The sequence below is a fragment of the Bombyx mandarina genome, chromosome 23 (genome assembly GCF_030267445.1).
Source record: "Bombyx mandarina strain Sakado chromosome 23, ASM3026744v2".
Lineage (NCBI taxonomy): Eukaryota > Metazoa > Arthropoda > Insecta > Lepidoptera > Bombycidae > Bombyx > Bombyx mandarina.
Genome location: NC_143229.1, coordinates 11,030,310 through 11,054,652, shown reverse-complemented (window position 1 = coordinate 11,054,652; position 24,343 = coordinate 11,030,310). Strand labels below are relative to the sequence as shown.

General features: G+C 36.8%; 2 protein-coding genes and 1 long non-coding RNA gene across 3 annotated transcripts in view; all 3 read right to left on the bottom strand.

The window, feature by feature from the left end:
• LOC149500181 (uncharacterized) overlaps positions 1–24,343 on the bottom strand; it is a 574,180-nt gene that overhangs the window by 338,874 nt on the left and 210,963 nt on the right. The gene's annotated exons all lie outside the window — the stretch shown is intronic.
• LOC114249072 (Kv channel-interacting protein 4) overlaps positions 3,157–24,343 on the bottom strand; it is a 147,075-nt gene continuing 125,888 nt past the window's right edge. The window contains exons 5-7 of the mRNA XM_089737630.1: positions 9,268–9,341; positions 8,663–8,875; positions 3,157–8,407 (exon numbers count right to left, since the gene is read on the bottom strand). Of these exons, the coding sequence (XP_089593756.1) occupies positions 8,297–8,407; positions 8,663–8,875; positions 9,268–9,341 (398 nt within the window). The 3' untranslated portion in view covers positions 3,157–8,296. The remainder of the gene's footprint in view (positions 8,408–8,662; positions 8,876–9,267; positions 9,342–24,343) is intronic.
• Positions 11,418–13,336, bottom strand: Sumo (Small ubiquitin like modifier). Its single transcript, XM_028182544.2, has 3 exons — positions 12,829–13,336; positions 12,568–12,684; positions 11,418–11,974 (listed from the first exon to the last, which is right to left on the bottom strand). Exons 1-3 carry the CDS (start codon positions 12,844–12,846, stop codon positions 11,834–11,836), a joined length of 276 nt encoding a protein of 91 aa, XP_028038345.1. The 5' UTR covers positions 12,847–13,336; the 3' UTR covers positions 11,418–11,833.

Here is a 24,343-nt window from a genome sequence, read left to right as displayed (position 1 = left end):
GATTGGAAACGCGACAGAAGATCCGACTAGAAAATTAGTGGGCTGTGTCTCTGGGTTAATTTACTCGCCGAGCCCTTGGTCTCCAGCGACGGGTTCGACGACAACGATGGCCGGTGTTTGAGGTACCCAAAAGCACCGTTAGTGGATTGGAAGGATCAGAAATGACGTGCTCAGGGCGATGTCGACTTTTTATTTTTTATTTTTTTATTGCCCTTGTAGGCAGACGAGCATACGGCCCACCTGATGGTGAGTGGTTACCGTCGCCCATGGACTTCAGCAATGCCAGGGGCAGAGCCAAGCCGCTGCCTACCGACTGTTCATCATTCGGTCCGCAGGATCGGGAATGTAGTTACTGGCGGCCACGATGAGATAGATGGTTCTCGTGTCGTGCAGCTGTTTTCGAAATGGAGCCTTTTGGTATTGTTGCCTAAAACAGTACCACACTACCTTACCTCCTCCTGGGGTATCGTAAAAGGCGACGTAAGAGATTCACCGGAGCAGCAATGGGCAACAGCCTTCTGTAAATTAGTGTTTAGTTTAGTTTAGTCTTATTGATGTCTTCGTGGCCTAAGCGATAAGACGTCCGGTGCATTCGTGTTGAGCGATGCACCGGTGTTCGAATCTCAGGCGGGTACCAATTTTTCTAATGAAATACGTACTCAACAAATGTTCACGATTGACTTCCACGGTGAAGGAATAACATCGTGTAATAAAAATCAAACCCGCAAAATTATAATTTACGTAATTACTGCTGGTAGGACCTCTTGTGAGTCCGCGCAGATAGGTACCACCACCCTGCCTATTTCTGCCGTGAAGCAGTAATGCGTTTCGGTTTGAAGGGTGGGACAGCCGTTGTAACTATACTGAGACCCTTAGAACTTATATCTCAAGGTGGGTGGCGCATTTACGTCATAGGTGTCGATGGGCTCCAGTAACCACTTAACACCAGGTGGGCTGTGAGGTCGTCCACCCATCTAAGCAATAAAACAAAAATAATAATAAAAATATAGCCAACTGGCATATACGAATACCGCGACGGATCATATCAATCATATAAGCTTTGAATTTGTTTTAGACCAGATCAAGTGGTCGCAGACTACGGCTATGTTCGGATAAACACTGCGAGCACTGTTCGGTTGCTTTTACTGGGGAGAAATTCGTTCCGTTATGAACTGACAATACAGTCAGTATCCTAGGCAAATATTTTCTAGGGGCAATTTTTCTACTGTGAACACTGGTGTTTTCGAGGTAAGGTGCTCTTAATAGTGCTTTGATCACGTAAATACTTTTACAGTGCATAACGTCATGTCGGTTATTAATAACCGAATTATTGAAAAACAATGTCTTCTTTTACTAAAAGTGTATTTACTTTTATTAAGCGATTAATACAACTGAAAATATATTAAAATGAATATTAAGTTTTCAAATATAATCAAATTTAAACAATATTTTTGTTGAAGTGAAAACAGCCTCAAAAACGTCGATTACTGTACATTGTACTGAGTTTCGTTTTAAACATTATCCAATGTAGAAATCCTTAAAGGAACGGCTTCGCAGTAGTTCGCAGTATACCTACTTTAATAAATTGACGGTGACTAAACTTACAGTAATACCTAGTCAGGTCATAAGTATTGTCACACAGTAAAAATTTATATTTTAGAATGCTGGCCACAAAAAAGTTTATTGAATTCGAATTTCGAATTGTTCATGAAAATAAAAATAGTATACATTTAGAATTTTACTCATTTTTAAATATGGAGTGGACGCTTAAAGAAGACCGTGTTGCAGTTATTGCGTTGCATCGTTGCGGTTACGCGCCAATTCAAAATTTTAACATACTGAAAAATTTGAATATAACCAAAAGATTCGTTTATCGTACCATCAAACGATACAATGAAGACTCTAGTGTAGATGACAGGTCAAGAAGTGGTCGCCCTCGGTCTGTTAGGACTCCAGCAGTGATAAAAGCTGTGAAGGCGCGAATTCAAAGAAATCCCAAACGTAAGCAGAAACTGTTGGCCCTTCAGATGGGATTAAGCAGAACCACGGTGAAAAGGGTGTTAAATGAAGACTTAGGGCTTCAGGCATATCGAAGAAAAACAGGACATCCTTTGAATGCTCGTGTAATGGACCTGAAACTGAAGAGATGCCGCGCTTTGTTGAAGCGGTACGCGGGAAAAAAATATCGGGAAATTCTTTTTTCGGATGAAAAAATTTTTACCGTAGAAGAGAGCTACAACAAACAAAATGATAAGGCGTACGCACACAGTAGTGAAGAAGCGAGCAACCTTATTCCGCGTGTCCAACGAGGTCATTTTCCATCCTCGCTCATGGTATGGTTGGGAGTTTCTTATTGGGGCTTAACAGAGGTACATTTTTGTGAGAAAGGTGTAAAAACGAATGCAGTTGTGTATCAAAATACAGTCCTGACGAACCTTGTGGAACCTGTTTCTCATACCATGTTCAATAACAGGCACTGGGTATTCCAACAAAATTCGGCGCCAGCTCATAGAGCGAAGAGCACACAAAACTGGCTGGCGGCGCGTGAAATCGACTTCATCCGGCACGAAGACTGGCCCTCCTCCAGTCCAGATTTGAATCCGTTAGATTACAAGATATGGCAACACTTGGAGGAAAAGGCGTGTTCAAAGCCTCATCCCAATTTGGAGTCACTCAAGACATCCTTGATTAAGGCAGCCGCCGATATTGACATGGACCTCGTTCGTGCTGCGATAGACGACTGGCCGCGCAGATTGAAGGCCTGTATTCAAAATCACGGAGGTCATTTTGAATAAACTTCAGTGTCATAAGAATCTATGTTTTGTTAAGTTCATTTTGGTATATGAATGGTTACGTAATGAATAAACTTGTTTCAATTATTTTACATTAAACATGTGACAGAATTTATGACCTGACTATGTACAGAGTAGTTACTTAATTAAATTGACTTACAGTGCTCACAGAATAGCCTAATGTCTACTAGGAACATGGGAGAAGTCCGGTGAATTCCCGAATGAAGAGATTACAGGGTTAGAGGCGAATGAGAGATGATTGAAGCGACATCAATACCTTTACCCGCTCCAGATGGCAATACTTGATAGGCTCTATTGCAGAAAGAAAATATAGTATTAATTACGAAGTCGATTGAAACAAATATTTAATTAGTTTTATTTATTTTTTTATAAAATACACATACAACTTGTAAATAAACGATTCCATACTTATAATCTATTATGTAATAGTTTTCTTTTCTAAATACATACTGCAGTGTCCACGACAATAAATAGGTTCACACGGGACGATTAATCTAAGCCATCGGAATAACAGGGCTCACGTTATTAACTACCAACAGTCTGAATTTCACACAAAATAATGTGGTTTTGAAATGAACCATATTCCTTTTTTTATAAGACTACGTTTACCTAGAATATGTTTCGATATTTTAAAATTGTTTCATTACTTACACTTAATATACCGAAATGAAACAATATAAACAGCTTGTTTTTAACTGAAATAAAAACTGAAATTAACAAGACTACAAAGCTTAAATTGATTTCTTGACAACAAATACTATCGTTGGAAAAAAATACTTTGAATAGGTACTCTACAAGGGTTGCTTACCCCATTAGCAGATGATGACATGAATAAACGATTGATATGTAGTACCTACTTATCTACATACACGCTTACCTAATATTGTTTAAAAACATCGAATGACCAAATGAAAGAATGAAAATAGATAGGACAAGCCCGTTTGGCGTTACAACATCGAATGGAATTTCAAGTCCTATAGGACAAAATCTACACTACAATAACTAACATCAAGTACCTGTAGGGTTAATTCTAGCACGTGGACCATAATGAAAACTCAACAATTAATAAGTAGTAGATTATTCGTATAATAGGCCTATTGTAATAACAACATGAACATAAATGCTACTTTTGGCTCAATGGTCCATTTATGTATAACACATTTTCATAGGGTATTCATATAGGTATTTACGAAGCTTTGGCACTTAACCGTAGTATATTATTAGAACATCTTTTTGTACAACTTATCGCCCTTTGAATCTAGTCATATGGCTAATGTAGTACATGCGAACTAGGATTATATCATTAAATTGAACAAATTAAAAATTAAACTGTGTAATCTCGTCGTGAATCAGGGAAATTGTATCCGAAACGTCTGAAATAATTAGACAATAAAAAATGTGAGGTTAAAACGAAAACTGAAGAAAATGTTAAGTTGAACAAATTAGGTACCTACATAATCATACATATAACCATAACAGTGGCTTTCAAAAAACAAATCTTTTAACTGTGAATTACTAAATTGAAGGCAGGCCTGTTTTTTATATTTCACTCTCGGACAGTATTCGAGAGTCCTGAGATTAAAATTTATGTATTTTATAATTATTGTGTGACTATCAACAAACCGGTTGTTATTCAATGTAAATTAGAAATACATATAATCGAACAAAACCCGGTTCGGTGTGTTGCCTTATAGTCGGATTTTTAATTAGACGAAGCCAGCTGACAGTAGCTAATGTCACTTTGTGAAATAATGTTGCTATATTTAAAGTAATAGTGATGCGTTCAGTTCTCGTTCAATCACATAAATGAACAATGAGTGTGAAGAGTTAATCATTAATTTCAAACTATAAAAGAATATTATTTATATTTTACAATAAAATTGTATTAAAGTGATCCAATATAATAATATGTTACTAGTAGTATGTAACTACAATCAGTTTTTTTTATTTTCATTACCTATGTACCTATAATTGTTATATTTTATACATCTATAGTTTCAACTATATGATGCATTGGAAATAGGACAGTCTTACAAACTTCCTCGCAATGTTTTTCTTAATGTTTAAAACACTCGGTATTTAGTACAGGTAGATACCATAGGAACATAATGTTTCGTCGAAAACTCGTTGGTATGTACAAAACACGGCTAAAATTCGAACCCCGTGCCCGATATCGGCAGTTCGGCACACTAACTATTCACTAGACAATCGAGGCAATTTCATTAATTCAGGAGTTTTTTCAATCGTTCACTTTGTCACAACACTATTTTTATTTCATCAAAAACTGACAACACAGTAAACGTCAGTTTACTTCGTCTAATAAAAAATCCGACTATAATCACTTTTTGCGTCATGTTATTAAAGATGTTCCCAGTAATGTAACAATGGCAGGAGCCCTTTTATCTTACTGCCTAACGCCTCCAAGAGGTTAAGGACAGCTCTAATTAAAAGGAAATGTTCGGAATGAATCTTCACTAGTCCTGTGCAACTTAAGTGTTAAATAGTAACTAGGTATTTAATAAAATGAAAATATTCACGAGCTACATTTATTCACGTTTTATCTAATTTAACATCCGAACATCATAAGACTGTGTTACAACCCTAACTAACTATCTATAGACACATTAATTATTGATTTAAACACAACATCAATATTATTTAATAATTATATTAAGTACATACTTAAGTTATGGCGGATATTTTTACGGATTTTTTTACGGATTTAAATTGATGTTTGCATGTTTGAAAATAACGGATTAAAACGGGAAGACACACGTAAATTTCATATTTTTATCATAAGCTCGACCAATAAACAATGGTTAAAATTTGCATGGAATATTTTGACTGTTTTAGTCTAGTCTAATATGTTTCTAGCCATAAATGAACAATAATTTATATAAGCATTGAGCTATCAGGTCCTTAAATTTAATAGCTCAATGATTATAACAAACAAATTTATATTACAATATTTATTATCGTCTTATTAATGTTTCTTTCGTGCTTTTGACGGCATTCTTAACATTTCCACTATTTAAAGATTTCATTATTTGGTTCCACATTTAACAGTCACTATGAAAATATACATACATAATACACTTTAATTAAATCTATCTTAGACTCACATTTCACGCAAATTAAAAAAGAATTACTCCTTAGTAAATCTTTGCTGGGTACAAAAAAGAAAAGCACACATGGCCATTTGCATAGGAATCATCTATAGGTACATTATCTAAAACAGTAATTATGTATTTGGTTCATTCAGGGGAATATTAGAATGATCTTCAGATCTATACCAACCGTTTACTATCTGCGTCAGTAATATTATCTGCAACAAATGATTGGATAGGTACTGGTGGTTGAACTGGTGGTAGGACCTCTAGTGAGTCCGCACGAGTAGGTACCACCACCCCGCCTATTTCTGCCGTGAAGCCATAATGCGTTTCGGTTTGAAGGGTGGGGCAACCTTTTTACTGTAAAAAATGAAACCTTAGAACTCATATTTCAAGGTGGGTGAAGGCATTTACGTTGTAGATGTCTATGGGCTCTGGTAACCACTTAACACCAGGTGGGTTGTGAGCTAGTGCACCAATCTAAGCAATAAAAAAAAGGGTCGTGAGCTCGTTCACCCAACTATGTAATAAAAAAATATAAACCTATTTTTATAAATTAAATCTTCTAAATGCTTTCACTACGTTAACATGTCGACATGTTTCAGTTTTCTATTACTATTTTCCAACAATATTATACTACGAGGCAAAGAGTACGTAATAGGTTCTTTGTTTTTTTGCAATTAAGGCGAGCACGAATGAGTCCTTGTGTTAAGTGGTTTCCGGAGCTCATGGACATCATTAACGCCACTAATACCTACTTTAATCAAACGAAACCATAACATAGGAATACTGACAGTTTCGCCGCAGAAGTAGGCAGAATGGACTTTTCTACCCTTGGCGGTTCGCAAACGTCCTAAAACTAATACAGTGAATTATTAATAGTGGCCGATGTAATTAATAATTAAACAAAGATTGGCTATATAAATTTCGTATGTTATATTAGTAGACATTCAAATTTGTCACCATATTCGTAAGCAGTAAGAGCGTACGGTATACCCATCTAGTTCATATTTAGGCATTTTATAAATGGCAGTGTTGGGATCTTGCGTTTTCGGTCTATCGATATATTAGACTACTATAGTTTTAGGTAGGTAAGTAGGTACATTATGCGAGATGGCTTGAAGTTTGAAGGAGTAAGTATCAAAGAAATTGATCGTATACTAAACTCTATGAAAAATGGCCGGACTGATTTGAAATAACGGGAAAAATATGTAAATCTTTAATATTAAATCATTGAATAAGTATTCTCTTTAGTACCTAAATGTTTTTTAATGATTTAACTTTTCATATAGCTCACATTTTTTAACTACAGTAGAACAGAGGAGCCCACCGCCGATCTGCTATTAAATTGTTAGCAGAGTCGTTTGTTTGTTTCTTGTAACATTCAAAACATCACTCACCTTGAGACGTGAGGTAGATGTCTCTTCAAATTGAGTAAGAGAGGCAAAAATAGGCAAGTTGGTGACACCGCTCATGCATATTTGCTTTTAGGAATCGATTATTAGGTTAATAAAATCAAGTTACTACTGTATTTTTTGACTGAGTTGTAAACGATGCAAATATTATTAAAATGAATATTGGCAGGTAGGAGAAGCGACTGAATGTGGGTAAAGGCTTGGGTCTACGGATACTTTATTTTGTATAGTAAGTTCTATGGGGAATGCTTTGACAAAACTATTTGAGCAGATCCCGTGATATCCATTCACACAACTCGCTACTGGACTAAAGTACTTCCTTATTTCTTGGAGAGTTGCATTGTTTCAGAAAGCAATTCAAGACTTCAACGATGCTCAGTGGAATGAGCCCCTTTGGTGTGTTCCAAAAGCTACGACTTGTCCTTGTTCGAACGTGGTTTAGTTTTACTTGTTTTAGTAATAAGTGGCTTAGCTGTGACTCTGGCATTGTTGATGAACACGAGCGGCGTTGACTACTCATCATCAATTAGGCTGTGGCTAAACTGGAGAAATATTAATATGTATCTAATGAAATGACAGATTTATTACGCTTTCCTGTTTGAGCAGAATTTTAGATGGTTAATTAAGATTTGATACAGTGAATTATTTGTACGTTACAAAAATTAGTAGTTGAAAAAGTTTTATAAGATTTTAACATAATTATTATAGCCGTAAATATGCATGCGTTTAGATCATTCAAATCTAGAATGAGAATACACTAGTCAGTATTCAGTGCCTACGACACGAGTACAAACACTATAATTTAATTGGAATCTTAGATAAAAGAGGTCTTACTACGAGATTACGATAGAGTATAATTATTAAATGATAAGTAGGTAAGTAAATAGATTTATTATGTTTTTTTTTATGAGTAAGGTAAAGGAGCACGGCGGGCCGGTCGTGCGCCAGTCGCGGGTTGTCAAAAGTTGCTGTCAAAGACACCCATTGATCTTGAGATTTCTTCGTCGCGTAGGCAGCAATCCAGAAATTCGTCCAATGTTAGCACACCATCGCGATTCAGATCCATTTTCTGTAACGTAAAACCTTTTTTTTTATGAAAGATTTGAAATAGGTAATAAAGTGTTCTTCCAATTTTACAACAACGATTGATCAGAAACGATAAATTTTAACAAACATTATATAAGTTGGTTACATATACCCATTGTTTTTTTTTAAATATTCACTGAATAAACATGCAGGCAGGTTGTAGAGTGCTTAAATATACTTGTAGCATTACCTTATTAGTAACTTATTGCTTAAAAATATAATAAGAAATAATATTCACCTGGAATAGTCTTTCAACTTTATCTCTAACTACGTCGTCATCGACGATGGGTTCAACGATCTTGCCCATGAGATCGTATATCGCTGAAACAATTTCTGTCATCTCTTCTTTGGTAATGTAACCGTCGCCGTTAATATCATATAAAGAGAAAGTCCATCGCAGCTTTTCTTCCAAAGTTCCCCTCGACAGGATCGATAATCCAGTCACAAACTCCTGCAATTAACACAGATTTGATTAGAACTTTTTTAATTATCTTGTTTGAAGCTGTCTACTAAGTAGAACTCTGCTTTAGGTATGTATTTATTAATATTTATTAACATTGTGTTTATTAGTGTTCATGTATACGGGAATACAAACATGTTAATATATTTCCTTCTAATAGTTAATATATACACGTTTTTATTATTTTTATTGCTTAGTTTGTTGGACGAGCTCACAGGCCACGTGGTGTTAAGTGATTACTGGAGCCCATAGACATCTACCACATAAATGCCACCACGCACCTTGAGATATAAGTTCTAAGGTCTCAGTATAGTTACAACGGCTGCCCCACCCTTCAAACCGAAACGCAACGTGGTTCTAGTTCGGCATCATTTGTTTCTCACCTCAAAACTTAACAATCCACTTCTGTCTTGGTCCAATGTGTTGAATACATAGTGCGCGTATTGGGCGGTATTAGCTGAAAAGAAGATCATCATTAAAATTATATTTGTAATCTAAGATTGGTGATTATTGACAGAGAACTTTGTTTATAAAAATATAACTTTTATAAAAAAAAATGTAAATCCAACAGAGGACACTCACTGTCCACCTGCTGTTAACTGGCTATTGGAGGCCATGGGCACCATAGCCAAAATGCTGCTTATCTGTTTTTCGTTTTGAGACAAGATTAAAACCATGGTACTGTGGCTATTGACACTTTGAAACCGGAATCATGTCGCGGCAGAAATAGGCAAGAAGATGAAATCCGTGCGGGCGTGAAATATACCTTACCTAGGAAATAGTGAATTCGCAAGTAGGGACTAGGAAAGAAAATAGTCGAGAATAATATGAATATGGGTGGATGATAAGGAAGCAGTCATTCGGGAAGCCAAGGTTAAATAGGTTTATAGGAACCTACGTATTTTCCGATTATTAGTTAATATTTTTTATGATTAGGCACAAGATCCAAAAAATGTTTACGTTTATTTGTTCATAATATGTTGTTATGTTATGTATGTTGATAGATTGACATAACTCAGTGTATAGTGTAAAATGAATGTAGGTACCCACTTACAAAGTTAACGCTCGATTCGATCGTATTTCTACGATACACAAAACTCCTAATATGTATCTAATATGAGATAAATGTTCAAAAATCGCTTGAACAATTATGTAACTATTGTAAAGCTACAGAGCTGCTAATAGAGTACTAATAGAGTACTTAGGTACTGCGTATAAGAATACTAGATACATAATATATTATGTATTCTTGATTTATTTTATCTGGGCGCCTGATAAATTAACAGATCAATTTTTGCTGTACAGAAAATAGACTGACTGCAATATTATTGCGTACCTATCAATGAAAGTAGAATAGAATAACCAACAATGTTATGGAGTTTATTTTTCAAAATTATTTAGTTTTTCGTTTTAATTATAGACTATAGGTACAATATGATTTCTTCATTGAGTTATTAGGCTGACAGTGTGATGAATAGTAGGTACATTGATTCGCATTTACCCTCCTTGGCAATAATAAAACTACGGTCGGCAAAATATCAGAATAGAAATTTATTGGAGTCAGGTTACTAAATAAGGTAAGCTAAGGAGCTACCTGTCACAACGGAACTATGCTGGAGAAGTAATGGAGAAAAGGATTATATGTTAGACTATTATTCATAATTAAATCTAGATCAGGCGGCAGTATTCCGCGACCATTTGTCTTGTTTAATTTTTTTTATTAATTTCATGAAGGTATGCTTACGTGGTGACAGATCACATGTCACACATGTATACTATTTTCTTGATTTAAATATAATTCTTTCAAATTATTTTACTTTCTTATACATTGAAACACTTCTTTGAGATCGATCGACCAAAATATTTCACATAAACTGCATTTTGTAGTAGTTAAGTTTTTTCGTGAGGGCACAAAAGAAGCCGCTTCGACTGTTCATGAAAAGATGCAGGTAGTTAAAACGACTTTTACGTGTCTAATGTGGCCACGAAAACTGTAAAGTATAGGATACGTCGGAAAAAATGTAACCATAATGTATAAAATGAAATATTGAAAGTAGTTTTAATTACATCTCCGACTTGCGAAAGCAAATAGGCGACCCAGGCCTCGGTTTTTGCTGCTTTATTACATGTGAGCACATTCCCAGCAGCACCCTTCTAGCGTGCAGCAATTTTGTTTCGATTATAAAGGTACGATGCAGTTTTTTAAATAAAATTTACCGATTGCGACTACATGAGACTCCAGTAAATTCATAATACCAACTGGGCAGATTAGACAGGTTTTTTATTTTAAATGCACTTATGTAAATTATGAAGTCATCATTGCTGGTGACTCATTCATACCTATTATTCATGATGATTAAATAGGTATTTTTTAAACTATTTTTATCTAGTCGCATTTGCTGTATTGTTGTTTATGGATGTAAGCAGATTGCATTGGAACATTTCACATAAGACAGGTCAGCAGGCACAACCACATGTGATAAACAAGTTGAAAGTTTCAGCAATAAAGGAAAAAATAAATGAAACAGAACAATAATACATATTACATTTATTTTGTTTCAGATATCGTTGGTTACAGAACTGATGTCGAAATGGACATAGGTCCAATAAATTAGATACCATAATAGGCTAGGTTTGCATTTGCTTTATTACTGCAGCACTACAACAGTCTTGCCTTCGTAGACGTGTCAACTAAACATATCACAATGGAATTGTTGAAGTTACCTACAGCATTTGGTATACTTATAATTTACCTTACCACAAGTTATTTGAGACGCATAATGCTTTGCGTAGCTCGGCTATGCTATTATGTGTCACAAAATTACTTCCTAACACTTTTACAGATACAAATGATGTTTCTTTAAAATTAACTTAAGGTTAGAGCTTGAGACGGGTACACCTCATTGATTTTGACCCATTAGAGATGGTCAATCCTTAAGATTATTAAATTTACACTAGGGACACTCCTCCGGTCTGCTGTTGGTAAACCTCTATTGTGTCGCCCTCTTCCATCTCAAGTGATGTTGGAGTGTCATTCTCATTTATTGGTTGCCCATCAAATCTGAATCGCACTACCTGCATTGATAGACCCTGAAAAACAAAATGATTATTTGTGTAAGATGTCACGTAAAATCAGCATTGTTGTTCTTACTACTTAATAAACTAATATCAATGTAAGCTTTAACCAATAGATATGAAATAAAAAGTCCGTTATGATTTTGCTATTGAGAATGTGTTTAAATGGGAAAAGACAAAACAGTTCTTGTTACTAATTTTAGGTTAATGTAACATCTATTGACAATATTTTCTTTTATCAATATAAATATTTGGAAAAGTTAGTTCCTTGTCGATTTTCATTAACAAGACAAAAATTATTTTAATGCAATTTAAATCTTGAGGTATCCGTCGCTAGTCGAATTTCGATCATTGGGTGAACGAAGTTTATAAAAAATAAACGAAAAATCCAATTGACATGATATATAATATTAAGTATTAATTATGATGGGCATCTTATTTGTAATAGTTTACGATTTGAAAATAATTGTAAGTAAATCGATTCACAGAAAACAGGTAGTATTGGTTTTAGTTTAAAAAAACCGTCGTCTTTGTCTAAATTATAAATCGATTTTACTCAAGATGTAGGTTAAGTAGGTACTTCAATAATAAATATGTAATTTACTTACTGCTCTATCACAATAAGCATTCATCAATTTCCTGAGAGGTGTGTGTTTCTTTATTTTGAATTGTACAATTGCATTATCTTGACCTAATACTTTCAGATTAATGTGTTCGTTTTCTCCCTGAAAAATAAGTTAGCAATTCAATAAGTTATGCCGTGAAAGAGATTTAGTTGTAATTTGAAGATATAACCACACTTTAAGATGTCGCCATGTCGGTATCGAATGTTTTGTTTTATACACTGATAATACGCAATGCACACATACCTTCTTTTCATCAGCCATTTTGAGATTAATGTGGTTCTAGAAACTATTAATACAAAACTGTGAATTGACAAACTGATTTGGTATCTGTTTTCACAAACGAACGCGTAAATGACAGCTTGTGCGATGGCGTGGTAATGGCGTCCGGTCGTAGCTTGGCGGAAAAGGTACAGTGCTGCCAACATTTCACGGTGCAAATGGCGCGCTTCTGCGCAATGAGAGCGTCGAAATGGACTTATAAGCTGCTTGACGGAATTAAAAGATTTCAGAATATCTAGGATTATAAAGGATTGTTATTAAAAATTTATTTAATTTTCAAATTTCGTCTACAATCCTGTTCTTGTTGTTCCTATTGATTCATAGAAGCATTTTACAGTTTTATTTCTGTAACTAGATTATTTCAATAATAGTACATTAATAATTTCAATACATTATACTAAACGTAGCTTAAAATTTAGTTAAAAAGCCAATTAATCAATATAACTGCATGTACCAACCTTTCAACAAAAGCTGTTTCCGTTGATAGTGTTGTATCTCTCGATAGATTTTAACGGAAATCGCTAGGGAGGGGAAAAGTCGGTAATTACGTTCCGTTACACGCTTTTTTTTATATTCTAAACAGCCAAGATTAAACACCAAATACACATATATTGGTAATATATTGGTTAGTCAAATTATTACCTATGACTATGACGAAAAAGCATGGGGTAAAATTTGATTATGATTCTTTGAAGTTGTATGTTTCATTATTTCAGTGTAGGAACAAAAAGGGACCAGTGTGCTTAGTGCCAGTTTCCTAACGTTCTCGATAGCGTAAAAGTTAATTCAAATTTGTATGGAGTTGGAGCTTCTGCCTACGTTTGCAGCTAGAGGCGCTGTTCCAACTGCATACAAATTGGTGTTAACTTTTACGCTATCGAGAACGTTAAAAAGCTCGCACTAAGCACACTGGATCCGAGATTACTATACTTGCTGAACTTGGAGAAAAGTTAGATGTAAAACTTAGCTCATCACATCAGCTCACTGATTTTCTCATCAATTTTCTCGTTTCAGCGGCTCGCGATTCCGATCCGGTGGTTGAGGCACATGCGAAGTAGCTACCATCGACCTCTTTGGTCTTCTTCGGGAGCGCTTGAGCAGTTTGATACAAACTCCACCCTTCCTGTTTGAACCTGAACTCGCCCACTCGCCAAAAATAGGATAACTAACGACGTACTCTCTATTTCCACGATTCAAAGAACAGGAAAACAGATTATACTGCTTGTATATCTCATATAGCATTAATGCGGAACTAACTTTTTTATTACTTAGGTGGGTGGATGAGATCACGGCCCACCTGATGTTAAGTGGTCACCGGGGCTCATAGATATCTACAACGTAAATGCCACCACCTACCTTGAGATATGGATTCTAAGGTTTCAGTTTTACAGTATAATGGCTGCTCCACCCTTCAAAGCGAAATTACTGCTTCATGGCAGAAATAGGCAGAGTGATCGTACCTATCCGTGAAGACTCACAGGACGTCCTACCACCAGGAATTACGCAAATTATTATTTTGCGGATTTGATTTTTATACACGTGGAAGTCAATCGTGAATATTTGTTAAGTACGAATTTCATTACAAAAAATGGTACCTGCCAGCGGGATTCGAACATCGTTACACCAGTCTACCACCACAGCGTTACTACCACCACATACGAATGCATCGGACGTCTTATTCTTTAGGCCACAACGATTTCATAAGCTCCATAGCTCATACTAGGTAAGTTCAAAGGTTTGATGTCAGGTATAGTAATATTAAACGAGATTTTAAAGGTCATCCTGAGGTATCCTTAGAGTTTAGGGTCACTCAGATTTTAGGGTTGGACTGCCTATAATTTCCCCTTAGCCTACGGCCTATTCCAACTATTAACAAAGCCTACTCATATTTATATGTCTGTCATCAGGGAGATCTGAAAACGGTATCACGATTATGAGACAGTAAGAACGTGGCTCTCATGTACCGTCGTACGTTGATAGTATAACTAGTCAGGTCATAAGTATTGTCACACAGTGAAAACTTTTCTTTTAGAATGCTGGCCACAAAAAAGTTTATTGAATTCGAATTTCGAATTGTTCATGAATATAAAAATGTATACTTTTAGAATTTTACTCATTTTTAAATATGGAGTGGACAATATATTAAGTGTATAATCTATGGAGTGGACGCTTAAAGAAGACCGTGTTGCAGTTATTGCGTTGCATCGTTGCGGTTACGCGCCAATTCAAATTTTTAACATACTGAAAAATTTGAATATAACCAAAAGATTCGTTTATCGTACCATCAAACGATACAATGAAGACTCTAGTGTAGATGACAGGTCAAGAAGTGGTCGCCTTCGGTCTGTTAGGACTCCAGTAGTGATAAAAGCTGTGAAGGCGCGAATTCAAAGAAATCCCAAACGTAAGCAGAAACTGTTGGCCCTTCAGATGGGGTTAAGCAGAACCACGGTGAAAAGGGTGTTAAATGAAGACTTAGGGCTTCGGGCATATCGAAGAAAAACAGGACATCGTTTGAATGCTCGTCTAATGGACCTGAGACTGAAGAGATGCCGCGCTTTGTTGAAGCGGTACGCGGGAAAAAAATATCGGGAAATTCTTTTTTCGGATGAAAAAATTTTTACCGTAGAAGAGAGCTACAACAAACAAAATGATAAGGTGTACGCACACAGTAGTGAAGAAGCGAGCAACCGTATTCCGCGTGTCTAACGAGGTCATTTTCCATCCTCGCTCATGGTATAGTTGGGAGTTTCTTATTGGGGCTTAACAGAGGTACATTTTTGTGAGAAAGGTGTAAAAACCAATGCAGTTGTGTATCAAAATACAGTCCTGACGAACCTTGTGGAACCTGTTTCTCATACCATGTTCAATAACAGGCACTGGGTATTCCAACAAGATTCGGCGCCAGCTCATAGAGCGAAGAGCACACAAGACTGGCTGGCGGCGCGTGAAATCAACTTCATCCGGAACGAAGACTGGCCCTCCTCCAGTCCAGATTTGAATCCGTTAGATTACAAGATATGGCAACACTTGGAGGAAAAGGCGTGCTCAAAGCCTCATCCCAATTTGGAGTCACTCAAGACATCCTTGATTAAGGCAGCCGCCGATATTGACATGGACCTCGTTCGTGCTGCGATAGACGACTGGCCGCGCAGATTGAAGGCCTGTATTCAAAATCACGGAGGTCATTTTGAATAAACTTTAGTGTCATAAGAATCTATGTTTTGTTAAGTTCATTTTGGTATATGAATGGTTACATAATGAATAAACTTGTTTCAATTATTTTACATTAAACATGTGACAGAATTTATGACCTGAATAGGTATACTATGACAAAACCTTTGTCTAAAGTACTAACCAGCCCATAGACACAGCCCACTGAGTTTCTCGCCGGATCTTCTCAGTGGGTCGTGATTCCGATCCGGTGGTAGATTCGCTCCTGCTAGGGCTAGTGTTAGCAAATTCTCTCAGATTGAGTCCGTGAGTTCACCTACGCGTCCGGGCGTAGCTAGAATAGCCTCTTATGTTACTAGCGAATAGGTAGGAGTACCAACAGAAATTGTACGAAGTTTAACACAAAGGGATAAAAGACGCAGGAGGGTAGGGAGAGAAAAAAAGGGATAAAAATACCAACATTTTTGTTAGTAAAAGGAAACTTTACCACCAAATTAAATTAATCTTTATAAATTGTGATATCATTACAATTGTTTTCGCTTTATAAGATTTCAGTGTCTTGATTTAAAAAAAAAAGCTTACAAACAACCAAACGGTTGCCGCATTTACATTTTAACACGTGAGTACGGCTCTCGTTGCTGTTAATAAAATGGACATTTTTCAAACATGTGGTTTTTATGGGCAATGATTGTTGTTCTCGTGCAATGTTTGTGTTGCGCGTGCAGATTTGTAGACCATCATCGTACTGGTTTCGCAGCGATAACAACCGGGCCAGTTGCGAATAATTGCTAAACCGACGAATAATTCTTTTTGGTACAGATTTAAAATATGTACGGACGTGACTCGTTTTCCGAAGCATGTCGAATAATAATTCGTTCGTTTTAGAGGGTTTTTGAGTTTTACGGCATAATTTGGTTTTGGTCTTGTTCCTGCAGTTGAAATAACAATATGATACTACCCTATCATAAACAGAAAAATAAAAGTATTTACTACATTTAATGAAATGCCTGGTTCATAAAAAACGAAATGTTGCTGTCAAGTTTACCGTTCGTTTTTGAGTTACGAGGATAGGAACTTTACTAAAGTTCCGATCTTTTTTACATCAACTAAATTGTCAACTAAGTAGTCATTAAACTACTGATCGAAACACTCTAGCGACCCTCTTCGGTTTTTGTTATTACCAATATATGAAAATTATTATTTAAATTATATCAAGGTTTTTTTTAAACATGCTAATACAGTCAAAATCTGTTATAACGACATCGAAGGGACTGCTCATATTCAGTCGTAAAAACCGATAGTCGTAACAACCGGTGATGTTTAATGTGTATCGTGCAAGTACAAACAAATCGATAGGGAATTATTGGAAAAATATATTTACATAATACGCAATTTTTCTTCAATATTAATTTGTTTTCTTTTTCTTTGCGACATTTTGAAAGTTTCACGAATAACTCCACAAAGTTTTGGTGCGTCTTGTGTATAGATAAGTAACAAACTAACTGAAGAGATATGAAGAAGCGGGCTTTGACTACCGCATGCACGTGTTTTGTTTCTAAGAATTAGAAAAGACCCTACAGTAAACTAAATCCTATTGTTTTCTTTCCTGATTTTAAAAGCCATTGAAGTCAAATGTGGATACCTATTCAAATTGTTTACAATACAGCTTAGCCGGTCGTTCTAAAAGATCTAATTCTCCGAAATATTCGTTAAATGGGGTCGTTTTATGAGGTATGTCGTTATTACCAATGTCGTAGAAAGCAATATTTTTAATAAGGCGGTCATATGGCATTCAGCCGGGACCTTTGTTCTTGGTTATTATAACCGGCATGTTGTATTAAACGATGTCGCAGTAAACGGTTTTGACTGTATATACATTTATTCTCAACGACTCAGTCGTTGACTTTAACTTTTTTAGGAACACTACACTATTTTAGGAATACAAAAACCGAAATTTGCATATATTTTTCCTACTATTTTCGTTATCCGACGGTACATCTATAAGTAGGAAGCTAATCATAGTCCATCGGGTGTTAAATGGTTAACGGAGTCCATAGACAGCGTCAACATAAATACGGCCACCCACCTTGAGAAATGATTTCTAAGTCTCAGTTCTATGAATATAGTGGCTGCTCCACCCTTCAAACCGTAAAGTATCACTGCTTTGCGGCAGAAATAGGGTGGTAGGATCTACCCGTGCAGATTTACAGGACACCCAACTAATCTATACTAATATATAAATCTACATTGGTTTTTATGGATGTTCCGTTATAACTACTGAACCATGCATCCGATTGACTTGAAACTTGGTATCCATGTAGAAAATACATCATGTACTTAGTGGATAGGCTAATATTTATATGAGTGTTGGACTCCTTAATAAAAATGACAATATATAATAATGTTAATTTTAAATGCCCAGCGAAGCGGGCGAGTACGGCTAGTAGTAAATATGGATACGGTTTTGACATATGATTTGTAGAACATATAAATCGTACCATACTGAATCCGAAGGACTCACACCATCCCACTTTTTATTCTATCGTCCAGGTCTCACCCTTACAATTTCGAACAAACCTAAAAACACTGATACGGTTAATAGGGAGATAGAGGGTGAGTTAGCTTCCCTACAATCTCAAGTTTTTTATTGCTTAGGTGGGTGAATGAGCTCACGGCCCACCTGATGTTGAGTGGCTACCGGAACAGACATCTACAACGTAACACTGCTGCTGCCACGTACCTTGAGATAATACTTCTAAGTTCTCCGTTTTTATAGTACCTACAACGGCTGTTCCACCCCTCAAACCGAAACGCATTGCTGCTTTATGGCAGAAATATAATGCGTTTCAAATAAGAATGTGCATGAACCTGCGCCATATTGTGACGTCATAGCTGTCAAATCGAAAAAAATAGGTGAAGTCAGTAAAAAAAGGTCGGAATTTTTTAATATTTATTCAATCCAAATCTTCGAGTTTGTCGATGTTACTGATCACACTGCTTGAGTAATCATCATCATCTTCGTCCATCCATAGATTATAGGGCCCAATACTGTCGGTATTGCAGATTTATTTTTAAATAGTGATTTTTTTTTAAATATAATCTCATGCTTAATGCAATAAAGTCATGCTTCATTTACCTCGACCAGTACTCAACATTTCAAGGAAATTATATAGGTGTGTATGGTTCATTAAAACAAACATATTAATAGTCTACATAATTATGGAAAATTTCAATAAAAAAAAAACCAGTTTTTTTTTTGTTGCTTTCCAAATACTTTGACAGCTCAAGGTCATTGACGTGCACATTCTTATTTGAAACGCACTATAGGCAGTATGGTGGTACCTATCCGCGCGGACTAACAACAAATCCTACCATTAGTTAAAAAAAAAAAACTATCTACCACGTCTAGCTAGCTCCTAGATCTGCTCTTGCTCAGTACACATCTCCCAGTCACTGCTGACCCAGTTAGCCTTCTTCGACGATGACGCGGTTGTTTTTATTCCAGTAGCAATAAGTCCTTTAACGTGACCAAACTTCCGATCGCTGGCCGAAACCAAAACTCATCACCGTCCTCGTCGAGAACTCGACGTGACATTTAGCCCATAGCATCAACATTTTGTGAATTAGGCGTGTCTCACTATAAAACCTCATTTTGTATCTTCTGTCAAATGGCCGAATAAGCTCATGGCATGTTAAGTTGCTGTCGAAGCTCATACATAGCAATGTGATTATTTATATATATGATTTATATAATGTCTGGCGGAAAGAGCGTTTGTAAATTAAATTTAACCGATTTAAAAAAGGTGAGGCTATTAACGCGATTGTATTTTTTAATTATGTTGTTTTTTACCTCAGAACGTTTTTATTGGTGAACCGATTCTGATCATTATTTTTAAATCAAATTAAAATCAATCAAATTCTGGTGATTTTCATGTGGTTTTTAAGTTATCTTTAATTATGCATATTTAATTGAGTTCGACTGTGTTGATGCCAATCTTATTTCATTTTGTTGATGTCAGTTTTGTTTTTTCTTATTATTTTGTATTATCATATTTTAGCGTTTAAGGTATACTTATTACTTAACCCTTATTCAAGACAATTAAATAGTGAATACAAAAAAGAAATAAAATGAGCTTACTTCCAAATAGAATTTCGAAGCCATTGTCCTCAGTATTTCGATGTATTCCGGTGCATTGAGCGCTCACTATTATGCGCCGATGCAGGTAAAATATCGGCCAGAAAATAAAACCCTACGTTGCCCTGAATACGCGGCTATGTAAATACACAATACGTTATTGGAAAATAACGAGAAGACGTAATATATTTTTAACGATCCAGTATTAAAAACCTTCTGTTATCGTGATAATGATGCGGCTTCTCTCCTATACCTAATGTATCAGACTCAATATGAATTACAATGAGGATTTCAGATATATACTATCTACTGCATTAGCATTGACTATTTTAATTGCTGTGCAGTAAAAAATAAGGATGGATGATAGTATTTAAATTTGAAATCTAACAGAAACGATGTACTTTTTTACTAGGTATAGTAAGAAGTAGACACCACCTGTCACCCTGAGATGTGGAGTCGAAGTGTCAATTGCTTAGATATAAGGCTTATGAATACCAAAAACCAGAATGGACTTTTACGCGGCAATAGACATCAACCCAGCGAAAAGCACTGCGGTGCTATTTCAGAGGGGAAGCTCCACACGGATTTCCTCCGGATTAGGAGGAGGAATCTCACACCCCCGATTACTCTCTTTAGACAACCCATACCCTGGGCCAGGAAGGTCAGGTACCTGGGCGTTACCCTGGATGCATCGATGACATTCCGCCCGCATATAAAATCAGTCCGTGACCGTGCCGCGTTTATTCTCGGTAGACTCTACCCCATGATCTGTAAGCGGAGTAAAATGTCCCTTCGGAACAAGGTGACACTTTACAAAACTTGCATACGGCCCGTCATGACTTACGCGAGTGTGGTGTTCGCTCACGCGGCCCGCACGCACATAGACACCCTCCAATCTCTACAACCCCGCTTTTGCAGGTTACCCGTCGGAGCTCCATGGTTCGTGAGGAACGTTGACCTACACGAAGACCTGGGCCTCGAATCTATCCAGAAATACATGAAGTCAGCGTCGGAACGGTACTTCGATAAGGCTATGCGTCATGATAATCGCCTTATCGTTGCCGCCGCTGACTACTCCTCGAATCCTGATCACGCAGGAGCCAGTCACCGTCGACGCCCTAGACACGACCTTACGGATCCATCAGATCCAATAACCTTTGCATTAGACGCCTTCAGCTCTAACACTAGGAGCAGGCTTAGGGACCCCGGTAACCGTACTCATCGAACTCGACAAAGAGTTCGTCGTGCAACCTAACCCATGAATCAGCTCGCTGAGTTTCTCGCCGGATCTTCTCAGCGGGTCGCGATTCCGATCCGGTAGTAGATTTATTCGCGAAACAGCTACTCTTGAGCTGTTAGGTCTCCTTCGGAGGCGCTCGGGTAGCTGTTAGCAAATCCCACCCCTGCTGGCTGAGCCTTTGCTCGCCCACCTGTCCTGGTGAAACTGGAAAGGCCTCCGGGCCACCAGTAATCCTTCAATCATAAAAAACTGTTACGCGGCAAAAAATAAGTAGGTTTGATAGATAAACTTTCGCCTTCGAGCTCACTGTACGCCTCCTACCAGGTTGAGTGTAGGTAGAGCATGTCGGAGTTGAATCGACTAAAACCTCCTATCGCTTGACGGTTCAAGGAACAGAACATGGGGTCACTCTTGGAGGCGCTCGAAGCGGAACCCATTGGGGAGCCCGTACAGGCTGGTGTGCGGCAAGCTGCACCCATGACCGGGTCGGCCGCTGGCTGTTAGTGGCAGGAGTTTTTGGTGAGGTTCAACTCCCACATACCCCATCCGCCGGGCGAGGATCCGGTGATTTTCTCCGGTACAAAAAAAATTATTGCACAACAACTCGCGTCAGAACCTCGCTTAGAACACCACTAGTGTGTTACTGTATTTTTAAGATGCACATTGTGTCTATAGATAACCGATAACCACCAAAGACAAGAAGATATGCTATGTGTAAGATGAGCACATTTACAAGTATAAAGCCTTCTTTTTAATAATCTAGTTGGAAATCAAATATTTCTGTCGACAACCCTGCTCGGCTTTCCGGAGCCTACTTAACTTGATGGGGTTATATTATTATGATTATGTGATGCGTTTTTCATGTCCCCATTTCATTCTTTGAGTACGGTCGGCATATTTTATTAGCTTTGTACCCGGGGACACCTTTGACCTTACCTAGTTTATATTTGGTTAAGACAATAGGATTAATTGAATTGGATTTTAGAACAATTTTGAGACTAATACAGAATATTGATTAACCAATGCATTTTAGAACAATTTTGACTCTAATATATAATAGAAGATTGTTGATTAACCAATGCGTTATTGCAACCTGTAGAACGTGTGATTTAAAAAGAAACTAAAATATTTATTCAGTACAAAAATTTAAATATATCAAAAAAAATTCTCATTTTCACGAAGTACTTCCGCTTTACGATTTTTATGGTAAGTCAGCCGTTAGTCTAAGATTGTCTCAAGGCGATCTTCAAGGCGATCAGTTGTGATGCCTAGTCTTCGATAATCGCTTAAAACCGGACCAATATTGTTCTAGTTTGCCCAATATTGTTCTAGTTTGCCAATAAAGAATCTACCAGTAATGTAATTTTGAAGGGAAAGTCACACGAATCTATGATAAATACCTTTCCTTCTCTTCTGTTGATAACAAGATCATTTTACATCAATGTTCTATTGTAATGTACGGATTAAAGTTTTAATTATGAGAAATTTTATAATCCTCCTCCATGAGTCGTGGCCATCTCCTCCCATTGCGTAATTACTGTTGGTAGGACATCTTGTGAGTCCGCACGGATAGGTACCACCACCTTGCCTATTTCTACTGTTAAGCAGTATTGCGTTTCGGTTTGAAGGGTGGGGCAGCCGTTGTAACTATACTGAGACCTTAGAACTTATATCTCAAGGTGGGTGGCGCATTTACGTTGTAGATGTTTATGGGTTTCAGTAACTACTTAACACAACAAAAATCCTTCTTAGGATGACGTTTCGCCATCTTCCTCCATTCTCGGCGGTGTGTATGCCATTTTATAATACTTTGTAACAAAAGGTTCCACGAGTAAAACTAAGTTGCAATACTAATACTGCTAAGAGAATATTAAATGTTCCCTTTTGGATTGGCCGCTTATATAACTAACATAGTGATGACATGTAAATTATCACTTACCTGTAGGTTTATGTCGTAATTTATGTTAATCGAATGTTATAGGGAAAGGGTTGCATTGTAAGGATTGTAGAATAAATGAAACACCATGAGAAATTTATTTTAATTGCAAAAAATAATCCATGCGATTTCTAACTGCTTCATATTTCGACTTAAATGTTGTCGATGAGTTTATAAAGATAACACGCAGTGCTAGTATAAATATTGAAAGGCATATTATAATAAATTGCTCTGAGGAACTGTTTGAGATGATACCATCATCTCGTTTATACCATCGCATCGCCCGCCATTGGAATAGAGAGTTCATCCATACTACCTGGAGCCATTACATTCATCCACAATGCGTTTCCAGAAATCTTTTTTGCCACGTACCATCCGGCTTTGGAATGAGCTCCCCTCCACGGTGTTTCCCGAGTGCTATGATATGTCCTTCTTCAACCGAGGCTTGTGGAGAGTATTAAACGGTAGGTAGCGGCTTGGCTCTGCCCCTGGCATTGCTGACGTCCTTGAGCGACGGTGACCACTCACCATCAGGTGGGCCGTATGCTTGTCTGCATATATGGTAATAAAAAAATAAAAAATATATATTACTGGGAACCGCGTTTGGCAATTACTACACTAATACTCCAACAAATAGTCTTTTAAGAGAAAATATACCTCATTGGTCTCGGAGAATTTTAGATCCAGATAGTAATTAGAAGTATTCAATTTGCTGCTTCTAACTACAGCTTATACTATCGACAACTTTTCAACCTTCGCCTTATTTTCAAACCAATCAACCAAAGATTTAATAACTCTCCTGCCTTGTCGGTCTAACTAGTAGTATCATAAGGACTCATTGAAGTCAGACAGGTGACCATTGTTTCATTTTAATACTCACCACTACATACATACCAAAATAAAGCGGAAAATCTTTGTTTTCAGTGTTTTTTGCTTAAATCAGTGCATTTTTTACTATAAATTTATTGCACTATTTCGATTAAGAGTTCACGTG

What these genes read in the sequence shown, in the direction of transcription:
- Sumo (XM_028182544.2), bottom strand. An exon ending in ATGCTTATTGTGATAGAGCA is followed by an intron (nt 11,975 to 12,567) that starts GTAAGTAAATTA and finishes TTTGTTTTTCAG; the next exon opens with GGTCTATCAATGCAGGTAGT.